Source organism: Falco rusticolus, chromosome 3, assembly GCF_015220075.1.
Source record: "Falco rusticolus isolate bFalRus1 chromosome 3, bFalRus1.pri, whole genome shotgun sequence".
NCBI lineage: Eukaryota > Metazoa > Chordata > Aves > Falconiformes > Falconidae > Falco > Falco rusticolus.
The window spans coordinates 26,238,303-26,252,417 of record NC_051189.1 but is presented as its reverse complement, the minus strand read 5'-3'; the positions used below and the strand labels follow the sequence as shown (position 1 = coordinate 26,252,417).

At 38.6% G+C, this 14,115-nt stretch overlaps 1 protein-coding gene across 48 annotated transcripts in view; it reads left to right on the top strand.

The window, feature by feature from the left end:
• RIMS2 (regulating synaptic membrane exocytosis 2) overlaps nt 1-13,553 on the top strand; it is a 340,243-nt gene extending 326,690 nt beyond the window's left edge. For all 48 annotated transcript variants that reach the window (XM_037381121.1, XM_037381127.1, XM_037381119.1 and 45 more), the window contains 5 exons: nt 6,700-6,841; nt 8,182-8,294; nt 9,011-9,112; nt 10,028-10,167; nt 10,609-13,553. In XM_037381121.1, coding sequence (XP_037237018.1) covers nt 6,700-6,841; nt 8,182-8,294; nt 9,011-9,112; nt 10,028-10,167; nt 10,609-10,827 — 716 coding nt within the window. In that variant the 3' untranslated portion in view covers nt 10,828-13,553. The remainder of the gene's footprint in view (nt 1-6,699; nt 6,842-8,181; nt 8,295-9,010; nt 9,113-10,027; nt 10,168-10,608) is intronic.
• The last annotated feature ends 562 nt before the right edge of the window (nt 13,554-14,115 follow it).

The window sequence follows — 14,115 nt, the reverse complement described above, 5'->3', positions numbered from 1 at the left end:
ACTAGTTCAGTAAACCTCAATATAGCAGCTGACTTGGAAAGATATCTTACACAGATTTGAAGAAAACATTTCTACTTGGCCCCGCAGTCGTACATTTGAAAAAAGTAGCATAAACGTAATAAAGATGTCCCAATCTCTCTTGGGCCAGATAGGTGATTAAAATATAAAAAAGTTGATATTCTTACTGTATTACAATCAAGATCCATAATCAACATCTGTAAAAGAAGGGATGCAACCAGATCTGCGTAGCCAGTTTGTGGTTATATAGTCAGAGCCAAGTAATCAAAACAGAAGTGGAAATCACATTGGTACTAACACCTTTCGTCCTTACAGGTGCAGCTATTTAGTTTTAGTTCCCTGGGATGGCTCCCAGTCTGTTGGCTGTCTGTTATCAGGGGTAAATTCTTTGTCATTGGAGTGGCCAAGCAGCAAACCTCCGTGCTGTGGTTCTGTAGATACGTAATCAGGATTTTCAGGGAGTGTTACATAGTACAGGTATTGAAAACAAGCTCTAAGCTGTCATTGATGGCTATTTGTCCTTTTTGTGTAGCATGTTCAGTAGTGATTCTGAATTATAATACAGGGGATACTGGAATTATAGGGACATTAAGTAATTATTATGTATGTGGAAAACCAGCTCTTTGTTAATACTTAAGTCTTGTAAAAATGTTTCAAAAACTTTTGGGACCACAAGTGTTGAAGAGCTTAAACTGATTGATGCCCCACACAGACAAAAGCAGTTTCTATTGTTTGGTGCTCTGAAGAATTTGCTGAAGGGTCGGTTAGGACTGGAGAATGGACATCAGTGCAGCAGTGAAATTAAAGTGGCAGAATACAACTTTAAACACATTATGAAGTGGGAGAGATTAAGGAGCAGGTGCCTGCCTTAAACCACAGCATTGCTTGGGAACAGCGTGTGGTAAACTGACTTCACATCACGTGGCATGGCCGCAACAAGCCACGGGGATCTTTTCCAGACTGAATGTATGACCAGCCTTGCCATGACAGGGAAATGAAATGCAGACAAAGGGTTCTGCATTCTGGCCAAAGCTTTATATCCCCGGAACAACTGGGATTTGTGATCCCTGCCTCTGGGTCCTGTATATGGGAATTCATCAAGGATGGGACTCAAAAGCTTCTATACCAGCCTTTGAGCAGAAGCTCAAGCAACAGTTTTACAGTTGATTATTTCGTTCAGTTCTCACTTTCTTTCACTTTTTCTTAGACACTGTCTTAATTAACCTTAATCTTAATTAACCATGCTTCCAGTATGGCCAGAGGAAAGAGAGAGAAGAAAACAGAAAGGCACAGGACAAGACTGAAGTATTTCTGGACTGAAAATGAAAAACTAGGGAGGCCTCTCAAGAAATTGTAAAAACTTGGAGTGCAAACTGAGGCTGTCAGTCCCAGCTCTCTCAGACTTTCCAAACCTGGCTGCCCCCATACAGAAGGGCTTCCCTACTCCCTACTGAAGCCTTTGGGCTCTCAGGGCAGGTCATTCCCACCCCCGTCAGAATTTCTCAGTGTTTTATGTTCAGATCTTCATGGGAGCAGGAACTGGAACACAGGTCTTCCAGTCTTCCTTAGAAGTGCAAAATATGGGAAAGCCCCTGGCTACAGTTTTCTCCCTGGACTTGCAAATGCTCTTCAGGCTTCATAAATGCCAACAGCATGCATTGTAAAAAACCTTCATCAGAAGGACCGTAACACAGCGCTTCATAAGCTCGTTGTTAGTGCTGGTCTTGAGAATCAGTGAGATGGGCTCTGAGTTCCTCAAACTGAGGTGACAGTGGAACCTGGGTTTCCCAAATACTGCTTAAATTAGTAGACCGTAATCCATGTCTGCTCTTTGGTGTCTGTGGGTGACACAAGGAGAGGAGCAGCTTATCTGTGTTCCCAGCAGTGCTTCAGCAAGAGCTAAATGCCTTGTTCAATGTGGCTGAAACCTGGGCTGTTCCAGCCACAGAACTGTGCGGCTGCAAGGGAGTGTCAGACCTGCCCCGTCCCCCTTTCCTTACGTAGGATCAGATGTCTCAGACTGTCTCTGATGATTTTATCTAGCCTGTTCTTAACGTGCCCAGAGCAGATACCTGGATAGGTAAAGAGTTTTACTCTTGAAAAATGGTCATTCAAAGGCAGCTTATTCTCTTGGTGGATCTAAATCGCGAGTTCAGATGAAAATACTGAGGCAGTTTTTATGCAGCCTTTTTGGCGAGATGGAGAGAGCAGAGAAGAGGCACCTCAAGCACTTGAGTGTGTTTCTGCAGCCACAGCTGCTCTCTACTCAGCACAAGTCCTACCAAGACATCCCGTACCACCTGGGGGCTGGCACAGCCCCCTGCCCTTGCCTGTGCCCCGGCCACATCCTCTCGGCGGTCTGTGCCTGGTGCTTGCTGAGAGCAAGCTGAGCTCGCACTCTCCCCACTGGAGGCAGATTTCATCTGGCTAGATCCCAGATCACGGACGGTAATCTGTTGCATTCAACTGCAGTTTTTGACTCTCCCTCATCTGATACGGAAGATGGTATCAGTAGTTTTGCACCCCTAATTTGCAAGTGATTTGTACTCCAAGTTGTGGGACCAAATAATTCCATTTGTAATTTAGAAAGTGTGGCCTGTGGAGTCTATTTGCAGTAACCATATTAGTTAAATTACCAGTGTGATTAACTGTAAGAATGAATGTGCTTTCATAAATGCCAAAGCAATTATTTCTGGTAATTTATTCCACTCCTTACAATATGGCTGCAAGAATCTGCACTAGTATTTTTCAGATAATGTATTCCATATTTTGCGATGGCGACTTGAGAGAAATTTCTTCTTTCTAGGGCAATTAGATTATACTAATTTGGAGAACATTTTCAATGTTCTTTATTAGAGTTCAGTAAACTCAGAGTAAAATGATTTTCAGTTTAGGTGGTCAGCAACATACTTGGCAACAAAGTATGCTACCAGAGTCTTGTTGCCTCATCCTTTTTGTAGGTATTTGGTAGTTTTTGGTAGGATTAAGACCAGTCTGCATGAGGTGAGTATATATGTTTATGTACTTTATGATTATAAAAATAACCCCCACTTTTATAGTGACACCAGTTGGATGTTTACTTCTGTGTTAGTGTTAGATGCATTGCCAAGTTATCCATTTAGCTAGAGGTTAGCGTCACCTCAGTTCGGTTCATTCAACTGTATGTTTGTTTTCACAAATGTTTTGGGGAAATGATCTGTCTAAAAAAAAAAAAAAAGGAAAACTTTAAAACATATTGTTGGTTTATTCTTTTTGGGCTGTGTCCAGTAACAGAATGCAGCCACACAAGTAGTTGAATTAGCACAACAGAGGAGGTTTTTAATTTCCAGGCAGGAATGAGGGAAAACAGTTCGGATTTACTAGAGTGGTAAAACCTTCAATCAGATCTTCTCCCAGCTACAGCTTAGAAGTATGGCACCAGAGGCTATTTTGAGTTGAGTAACTACTTTGCATTTTCATCACTACTTGCAACCTTTGAAGTATTTTAACGCTGAATTTCTGAAACACAAATTATGAATTATGTAAATATTATCTTGTCTTTGCTTTTAAATAGTTTGAGGAAATGAGGGATTATTTTTGATTTATTACATTTTTGCAGGGACCAATGCATTGCTAGTATTGCGGGCATTCAAGTATAGGTATTTCTTATGTGTATTATTACACATTAGTTTAGCCAAGCTTAATCCTGAAAGAATATTCATCTCTAAAGCAGTGGCACAGGAGTCATGCCTGTGATCTGGGTCTTATTCTATACTTCTATTCCAAATTGCCATTTTGCTGTTAAAATCTTCAGTTCTTATTTTAGGAAGCATCAAAATCATGATTAGGAGCCTTATTGCTAAAAGGTCAGATCCTTCTCTTTTGAGACCATCTGAGAGTTCTGCCTGTTTCTGTTGAAAACTGGAAAATAGTTATTCACACAGCCTCCTTTCAATCCTCCTTAAATTCAGTGTGAAAGTAAAAATAATTACTGTTTACCTTAGCTGCACTTACATAAAAGTTGGATATAGTATGCATGCCTAACTTTCACATTGTATCGAAGTTGTATCTTCTCAGCTGTTGGCCTGTCTTCATGTGAACCAGAGCACTTATTTCAGTCAAAATGAATGCTGGAAAGTAAATCTGCTGAAAAATAAGATTCAGAGGGATGGTAAGAACAGCTACACATGTGCCTCTATGAAGACTTGAATGGCAATTTGCATCAGTTCTGCCTTGATTTCTCAGTAAACTGATGTGCAACAGATGTGTTGATTTTTTTCTGTGAGTGTTCCGCTAGAGTGAAGGCATACAGGCTTAGAATTCTAATTCAGAAAAAAATGTGCCTAATAAAAGTTACTCAATACTACTTTACATATCACATATTCAAACACATATTTATCCCAAACCCCAAACTTTTTGAAAGAGTTGATACTAAGAGGTTGAAGAATCATGCAAGACAGAGATGTTCTGTTAAATTTGCATGAGAGAATTTATATTGGCAACAATGAACCGAGAATGACCACCATTCAACAAGACTGAGTGGAAATGAATGCTTACTAATCAAAAGAGCTCTTACAAGGGAAAATTAATGTCCTGTAACAGTACTTGAATGAAAAGAGCATGGAGCTTCAGGAGGTATGTGCCTTTCACATGTAACTGCGATGCAGTGTACGTCTTCTACAAAACTATAGCACAATTTCTTCCTGGCAGTTTTGTGGGAATATTTCATTGATATGTGTGATTGGATTTTAGAACAACTGTGGACCAGTGCTGGAAGTTAGCTGCCAGCTTTCATTATTTTAATATAAATAATAAATCCAGAAGATGATTGGAACAGTACAACCTAACAGAAATGAAATAGTTTACTTCTGCCTTTCATTTTTCGTATGTCATATTAGCCTTGTATCATTTTTATTTGTGTTTATTTCACCAGATATTGATGGCCATTTTCAGAAATAGTTTTCAGAAATTATTTCATTCTGTTGGGTACTAAATACATGTGGATAGCTGAGGTTCTAGAGGAAAATTATTACTTCTCTTATTTTTATATACTGATTAAAAGTTATGGTCTTAAGGAATGCGTAAAGACTTGTAGTAAGCAATATGATTTGAACCAGTCATGATACTGCTACAGAAATGTCTCACTACTGCTAAAAATTGTAAAGTTATTAATCTTTCTTGACAAGGGGCCAATGGGTTTCAAGGTGTTTGGGTGTCTTATTTCCCACTTCACTAAAATTCCTGTGTTCTGTATCTGACCTAATATCCCTCCTAACGGGAGGGCCTGGCAGACTTCAACCCACACTGCAGCCTGTAGGACAGAGCGACACTGAGTGTGGACATTGAAATTGATGTTCCTCTCCGATTCCCTGTCCCAGGGTGCAGGTCCTCTGCTCTAAGTCAGTCCCTGTGCTCTCCGTGGGATGTGAGTCCTTATCCCAGGACAATCTCCTCTCTTACTCTTTTCCTTTCTGAAATCCCTAAAGTTTCACTGACCCCACAGTTCTGACCTCTGGTACGTGGCGAGCCAGAGAAGATGTAAAGGGTAGCAGGGGTTACAGACAACTGCAGAGAGAGAGTCCCTAAGGTATTGGTTATTATCCTACCCTCATTGTATCAATATTTAAGAATCCTGTTACTGTTTGGCATCGTGGACATTTAGAATTATTGCTCATCTATAATATCACTATATCACTCATCACAGAGCTGAATATGGGGATATTGAACAGATAAAAGAAATCAGAATGCAGCATTCCTTGCACCATTGCAGGGAACAGCATTTAAAAATCAGAAGTGACATGGAGTGATCATCCTATTCACAAAAGAAAAACTGAAGCTTCATCCCTCCTCATTTTGTTTTCTTTTTTTTTTTTTTTTTTTTTTGAGGGGGCTCTCGGTGTACCATCTGGCTGAGGTCTAGATCAAAATTCCTACAGTAAAATGCTACTATATTAAGTTTTGAGTATTTTTCCCTCATTTGATATCCAGCTATCTGTCACTTTGCTAGTTTAACAACTAAAATTAAACTATGCAAGCAGATACAAAAATTGTTACTCTTGGAGGTGGTAATGAAGTTTCATATTGTGCATAAAAGTAAATGCTGTAATTTTTGGATATAAAGTTAAAGCAGCTAGTGAAATGAGAAAAGCATGAATAGAGAAGAAAGCATGGGAAAGGTTTTTGATTTGTTGTTTGCTGTCCTTACTAACGGATGTCTGTAACTTGATTTAGCAGGTAATGGCCAAATATTTTTAAGTTAAATCATTCCTCTGAATTAGAACATTCCTCAGACACTGCAGGTTTTGACATAGTGGTAACATTTTAATTGAATTTCTAATAGAGAGGTGTTCATCCAGAGAAAACATATTTTAAACACACTAGACCATGGATAGCGTAAATCTGGTTACCTCAGTGGGCAGGCTTGTGTTGTGCATATGCTGTCTGCCCTTGGAAAGCATGTGGCGACAGAGCTAAGGCCCTGTAAAAGAGATTTATGATGATGCTTGCCTATTATTAAAAACTAAAAAACTAAAAAAACAAACAAACAAAAAGGTAAGTTTTAAAAGGAAGTTTTGATGTAGGTCATTAATTTCTGGCTCTGAGTGTCTCCACCACGTGGAGTGGTGGTGTGTTGTGGTGCCCCACGGGGCCGCCCAGCTGTGACAGCATGGTTCGATGGGGGCTTCTCTTTTGTCTCTGCAGAAGCAGGGGGCAAGAAGCTGCGGAGCACCGTCCAGAGGAGCACGGAGACAGGGCTGGCTGTGGAGATGAGGAACTGGATGACCCGTCAGGCCAGCCGGGAGTCAACGGATGGGAGCATGAACAGCTACAGCTCTGAGGGAAAGTAAGCAGCAGTCACAACTGTGGTTACCTGGTGTTGATCTGTCTAACTGGTAGTTAGACAGAAGTGCAGTGAAGGCTTTAGGTCCTGTTTAGTCAGAATTCCCTTCACCAGCTACTATCATTGATGGACTGAGCCCAAGTCTTCCCCTGCGACTGAAAGTGCCTCCCACTGTTGAAAGCAGGAAGGATGAGGATCGTTTCTGCCATGCCATGAGAAAGGCACCTGGCTGGTCAGAGCGTCAGCATGCAGTGTGGCAGGAGGGGAAGCAGGTGGAGTGCACTGGGTAAAAAACAGAACAGGATGGGTTCTCATCTGAAAACTCCTAGCATATCTGCTTTGCATTTCCAGAGCGTTTTCAGGTGTCATTCATTGGGCTCAAGAGTTTTTCAAAGATTCTGCTAATTAATCCTGTAGAAATGATCTGGGCAGAAGTAGGAGACTGCCATGCATCATGCTTTTCATAAAAGCCCAAGTTAAAGACTTTTGAGTGGTATGGCCAAGACATTGCCCAGAAAAATCTTCTTGTGGATAGATTTATTAGTGGTATGCACAGCACTGGATAATACAACTATACTGGACAATATATCTTACACGTCCAACTTGATGCACTATATGCAATTAGATGGACGTTTATTTATGGCTGGTCATTACAAATCTCATTATTTCTTGTGGCCTTGTAATGGGTCACAGATAATTTATGACAAGAATTTGAATTTTAAGTTACTTTGGTCGTTTGCCACAATGCATTTCAGTTCCATTATTGAATAAGTGTCATTCTCAAAGACATTTTTCACAAAATGTTTTTAAAGAATACTGATTTTAAATGGTGATTTTAAAAATAGTGATCAGTATTCAGTCTAATGTAATAATTTCACTGGATACATTTGACATTCAGCCATTGAGTTCACGTTGACTGAGAAACATGAGCAACATTACCTTCATGCAACTAATTTACTGGTAAGGGCATGTATTAGTATCTTATAGAACTAGGGTCATATGAATACTACAGTAATTAACAGTGGTCTTTAATATATTGGGAAAAGGGAGCATGATGGAAAAATATTACTGTGGAAATTAGATTTAGTGAGGATTAGTGCTTCCTTCACCTGTTTGTTTGTATGCTGGAGAATGAATTGCTGTTTGTGGAACACAGTGAAGTTTTGAAAATTCCGGTAACTGTTTTGTAATCTTGTCAGTGTAAATAAGTTCCTTGTGAGCAGTAGTAAGAGGAACATAAATGCTAAATGCAAAACATCTAGAAAAGAAAAAAGGGCAAAATCAAGTGTATTTATTTGTTGTTTTTGTTTTTTTTTTAAAAAAAAACAAAAACTATTTTTTAGTTTGATCTTCCCTGGTGTGAGGTTGGCTGCAGACAGCCAGTTCAGTGATTTTCTGGATGGACTTGGTCCTGCCCAGCTTGTAGGACGACAGACTTTGGCAACACCATCAATGGGTAAGTATTTATGTCCTATAGATATGATATAATCTACTGGGTCTGGTAATTAGAACACAGAAATTATCTAGATTCTAAGTCTTTAAATACAGATTTCCCCTGTGGTTTTGAACAACTTGGTTAAGACCAAAACTATAACCTCAGCCAAAGTTGAATATAATTGTGGATGCTCATTAAGACGCTCAAAAGTAGAAAGGTGCTTTGAAAAATTCAGGTTTTTTCTTCAGTTTTCCATCTTAAATTGTGGCTAATGAGACCAGTCCTTTCTCTGAATCAGTTGGATAATATGGAGTAAAAACGGGAATTAAAGTGCAAAGTATTTGTTATTATTGTGCTTACAAACTTTTTTATATTTACAAGTTATCTTTTCGTACCTCATCTTAAACTAGAGGCATGGTGAAGAGATTTCAAGCAATTTTGCAGAGCTTGATATGCTTTGTACTAATTCCTTTGCTGCCTTTTTAAAATCTGAAATTCTTAAGACAGAAAAAGAATTTAATTTGAAGTGATAGGGGCATGGGAAGTGGAACACAGATGTTACTGTGAGGTTTTTTAATGTTTTACTAATGTAAATAGCAGTGAAGAGGGTAAATATTAAAATCCAGATTATACATATTGGTGGAATGCAGAGGAGACAAAAATGCTTATATAAAAAAAGAATATAGTTTTTCATATATTTAGGTATTTCTGAATTAGGATTTCTTTTTGTTGTCTAGGAGATATCCAGGTGGGAATGATGGACAAGAAAGGACAACTGGAAGTAGAAATAATCCGAGCCCGTGGCCTTGTTGTAAAACCAGGTTCAAAGACACTGCCAGGTAAGGAAGAAAAAATCTTAGTGACAAGAATAGAGTTCTACCAAAAATAATCCAATAAGCACCTAACTTCTGAGGATTTACCCTTCAACATAGGTAAATGCTTAGCAAATTCATATAGGAGTAGATTACAGTATTGTACAGCAAAATACATAATGTATTGAAATGGTATACAAAATATCAACCAGTGCCATGGGGGAGGGGGGGAATCAGACTAATGTCCGGGCTACCAGAAGGCACAAAAGTATTTTAGTAATAACAAACACATCCTTGGTTATGGGGTCAGAAAGTAAGGTATAGACTGAAGATGTGATACAGGAATCTTAGGGATGAAGAGGGAATCATCAAGAGGTATGGAGCAGGTACCTACTCTAAAAGTAGACCACTATTTGATACTTACTCCTTATTTTATAATCTGGTGTCCTATAACACTATGTGAAAAGGACAATATAATGGTATTTTTAGCGAGCTCTTCTGCCAAAATAGAAATTGTGTCAGTCTTCACTGATTTTCACCTTGTAGATAATTTAAAATTATTAACAATTTGGAGCATTGATCCAAATCTCACCAAAGTCAATGCAAGTAATTCATTTATTTAACAGGCTTATTTTGCATACTGTACAGTATAAAGATGCTATGTATAGGGATATCTGATTTTTCCAGGTCAAAATCTGAATTACTTTGTGACAAAAGAGACATATAAAAAGAAGTAAAGAAAAAATCAGAACAGGGAGAAAAGTAAAGAAAATGCATGGATGCTTTGCATGTGAATAAATGTTAATACTGCTTGTGGAGATTCTTTTATAAGTTATATATGTAGTAAAAGGCAGGTTTTATCATATGGTGATGCAACAGTGCATCTATATGCAAAAAATCTGGACTTCCTTACTTACTGTTGTTCATTTTCTTTCTTCTAAGCACCATATGTAAAGGTGTATCTATTAGAAAATGGAGTCTGCATAGCCAAAAAGAAAACAAAGGTAGCAAGAAAAACGCTGGAACCACTTTATCAGCAACTTCTATCATTTGAAGAAAGTCCCCAGGGAAAAGTTTTGCAGGTAATTTGCATCAATGTTCTTCTGAATCTGAAAACATCATCTGTACAGTTTTCACTGAATGGGTTCCAAACTCCTTACTTCATTGGACAATTTCTGCTATTTCAAGTACGGGTTGAGCAGATAAATACTACAGTAATAACTGTTGATGCAAGTAGACAATGCTGTGCATAAGTTAGCTGTAGATTATTTTGCTTCTACAATATGCATGGGCTCCTCCTCTCACCGGGCTTCCTTTAGTGTCATGGATAACTGCTCTGTTACTGCCCAGGTCATTTCTGTCACTGCATCGTGGTTAGTATACACAGAACTGAGCTATGTCAGCAGATATACATTTCATTCCTTACTACAATTAAATAGACAGAGATATTTGATGAATGAGATTGAAGCTGTCATCATTTGTGCTGAAATTTTTCTATTTTCTTGTGTTTCCTTTGCTAACAGATAATTGTTTGGGGAGACTATGGACGTATGGATCACAAATCCTTTATGGGAGTGGCACAGATACTTTTAGATGAACTGGACCTGTCCAACATGGTGATTGGGTGGTTCAAACTCTTCCCTCCTTCTTCCCTAGTAGACCCAACTTTAGCTCCTCTCACTAGAAGAGCTTCCCAATCATCTCTTGAAAGTTCAACAGGACCTTCGTATGCTCGCTCATAGCAGCTGTGAAACTGTTGTCATAGCAACCAGCGTTACAAAAAAAAAAAAATAATTACAGGTCGCAAACCCTGGTAACACTGCATGCTTAATGTTGTGTCTTCTGAGCCTGTTTCTAGGGCTGCAACGCGATCCTGTGTTCTCAAGGAAGTTGCACACATTGTGCCCTACAGAAGGCCCTCAGGTGAAGGACTGAAGTCATGAAGAACTGATAGGTTTGGAGTTCAGGGACACTCAGTTTTGGTCCAATCTGAAGCCATGGACTAAACTAAAAGAATCAATCTGTTTCATGCAACAAAAGTCCTTTTCAATGGCATATCTGTTTTGTTGCTCCCATTTCTTTATTTATCTGCCCTCCCCTCCTAAAGCTTGGTTATGCCACAGAAATGGAGTTACCCTCCCATGAAGCCATGTTACAAGTCAGTGGATTAGCAGACATTGGAAGAAAAGAAGAATGCAAGGATGCTGGAAAAGTCATTTGAAACAGTTGCTCGAGATCTGAAAACTCCTGATGCTGAAAAGGTTCAAGACTTAAAGTGGCAGGCTTCATACCTCCAGCTATAAATACAGTGAATCCCCAGATATGATGGACTTTCTGAAAAATAAAGTTCTGTGAATAATACTGTACTGTATGAAATTAAAGAAACTTTTTTGCATGGACACAGATTTAGCTGAACACTTAAATTATTTTCTTGGGGCTGCAACTTGCAAAAAAAAAAAAGAATAAATCAGCCATTTTCAACAATTTATATTATTTTTAAAAATAAATTTCACTAGTGCATGGTTTTAAAGGGAAGAGAATGCAACAGGGTGATACAAAGACACACCACGTTTATCATTCTTTAAATCAGTCATGGTCTGTATTTTTGCAGACGTATATTAAAAATACAAAAAATAATTTCTAGCAGATATTTAAAATTCTGTTTATGTGACAAGAAATAAGTGTAATATATTAAATTTATTTAAATGTAAAAGGTACAAGCCTTGTAAAGTTCAACATAATGTGCAAATTGTACACTTCTTTTACCTCCTCCTTTCTCTCTCTCTTCTCCCTCTCCTCTCCTTCCTTTTGCTCTTTCCCCCCTCTACCTCCCAGGATGACCATCATATTCTAAAATGGCTACCTTTTGACTTATTACTCTCTTATGCCCCGTATTTGGTTCAGGGTTGCAGATTGTTCTGCATTTCTGAATTATTTGAGAAAAATATTGTTTAAGAACTTTTTTTCAAGCATGTTGAAAAGGATTTTGCAACATGGCTTGGGAGTACATTAATGTAATTCAGCATGTATTTGATAAAGAAGATATTTGAACTTTTTGCAATTTATTGTACAGTGCATGGTAACTTATTTTCATTTTTTCTCACCTTCAAATTGAATTCTACAGCAAAATACTGGAATCACGTGGCCATTGTAAGATGTCTTCAATAAATTTGTTTTCAGCACCAGCATCTTTCATTCAAAGGTTGAACTATCATTTCTTGGAAAGTTTTTGGAAAGAGGAAAAATTAAGTACCTGGTTGATTTTTAGGAAATAAATTGAAACACTTTTATTTGCACTAAACCAAATTAATTGCTACATTTTTGAGATTAAAAAAGCAACAAAGGTTACTAATTCGTACAGTTCTTCTGCTGTAAAGTTCAATTTTCATAAACTACATTTGTGTTGCAAAAGACATAATTAGGTAGTATCAGTCTGGAAAATATCGGTCTTTGGTTCATAAAATAGCCTTAAAGAAAGCTTATCAGTACCACTCTGACAGCTGTTTCACACCATTAGCAGAACCCTCACTGCAGTCAATGGATCTTCAAAACCTGTTTTTTTGTAGCAGACAGTAACTACCGTTGGGTGGTGCTACAAGTTCAAGCTTCTCATTAAATTACATTATTTAAAGGGAATGTAACTGGCTAACATTTAATAACAAGATATCCTTTTTTTCTGGGTCTTTGTATGCCTTTAATACCTATTTTAAGGTTTAATATTGAAACCTTGCAATAATTTTTGAAATATACATTACATTTACCTTTAAGGCCACACTGAATTACTCTGATTTTATTTTAAAATCTGTTGAAGTTTCCCATTAATAAATTGTACATGCCTCATAAGAGGGCATGTAATAACAGGATCACTTAAAATGCCTTTTACTTTGTGCAATATCACATAAATCAAGATTGTGTCTTGTCTTCAGAGTTTATATAATGGATTATTGTTAAGTTGATGGACAGACTGGTAAAATTGTATTTATTAAAATAATTTAGACACCTGTCTACCAGCAGCAAATAAATACTACTAACATGCATTCTACAATATCCCCTAGGATATTAAACAAAAATACATAACCATTTTCCTGATACTGTGGGATGTGCTCACACATTCTTGTATGCATAGTCCTATAAAAATTATTTCCAATTTTAAAATCAAGGACATGACGCATGGAAGGTTTGTACATACTTGTCATTATGCAGTATTTATTTTAAAAAAAATTAATGTATTTTTTTTTAATTTTCACACGTCTGCAACTCTACTTATGGTTTAGTCATGTAAATAGCACTATTCCAGTGATCACTGCTGTCTTGTACATAGTACATTTTAAAAAGGTAAAAGGAATTACAGTTGGGGGCAAGAAAAAAAAAGGGCAGATTAGGCCTGTAATGAACACCAACTAATGTAAATCAAACTCATTCTGGTGATGGTATTTAACACTTTAAATAAAACATTTTCTTTACAGAACGTGTGTGCAGCGCTTTGTTGCTTTTCTCCGAGATGGCCAGCAGCATCCTTCAGTGGAGTTTGTGGCAAACAGCACGTGCTGCTGAAGAGCAAGCAAGCTTTTCTTCTCGTTTTTATGATACAAAATGAAATGCTGTTTTTAAGATAATACGTTCACTGCCAGAGGTTTTTGGACCGTGCGTGCATCCAGGCTGGGGGAACGGTGGGAGGCTGGGTCTACCCATCCCCCAGCCCAGCATCGGGCGCTGTGCTCCAGCCACAGCCCTGCTGTCACTTGCCCGGGGCTCCAGGGCTGTCGCTGGCTCTGAGCTGCCCAGCCTGGCTGCCAGGACACGCTGGCACTGCCATGCCAGCGTATGCTACACATGCTGGGGCAGTGAAGTGCTACCGCCAGCTGCTGTGGAGTGCCCGTGCCATCTGGTTAGACTTCAGCATCTACAGCGGGGTGGCCATGCTCGAGGTGGCTGTTGGGGATGGTTGTGGATCAAGGTCCCGTCCTGTTCCTGGGTGTGTTGGGAGGGCACTGCCTGGGCTCTCCAGAGCCATGCTAGTCATGTTCCCT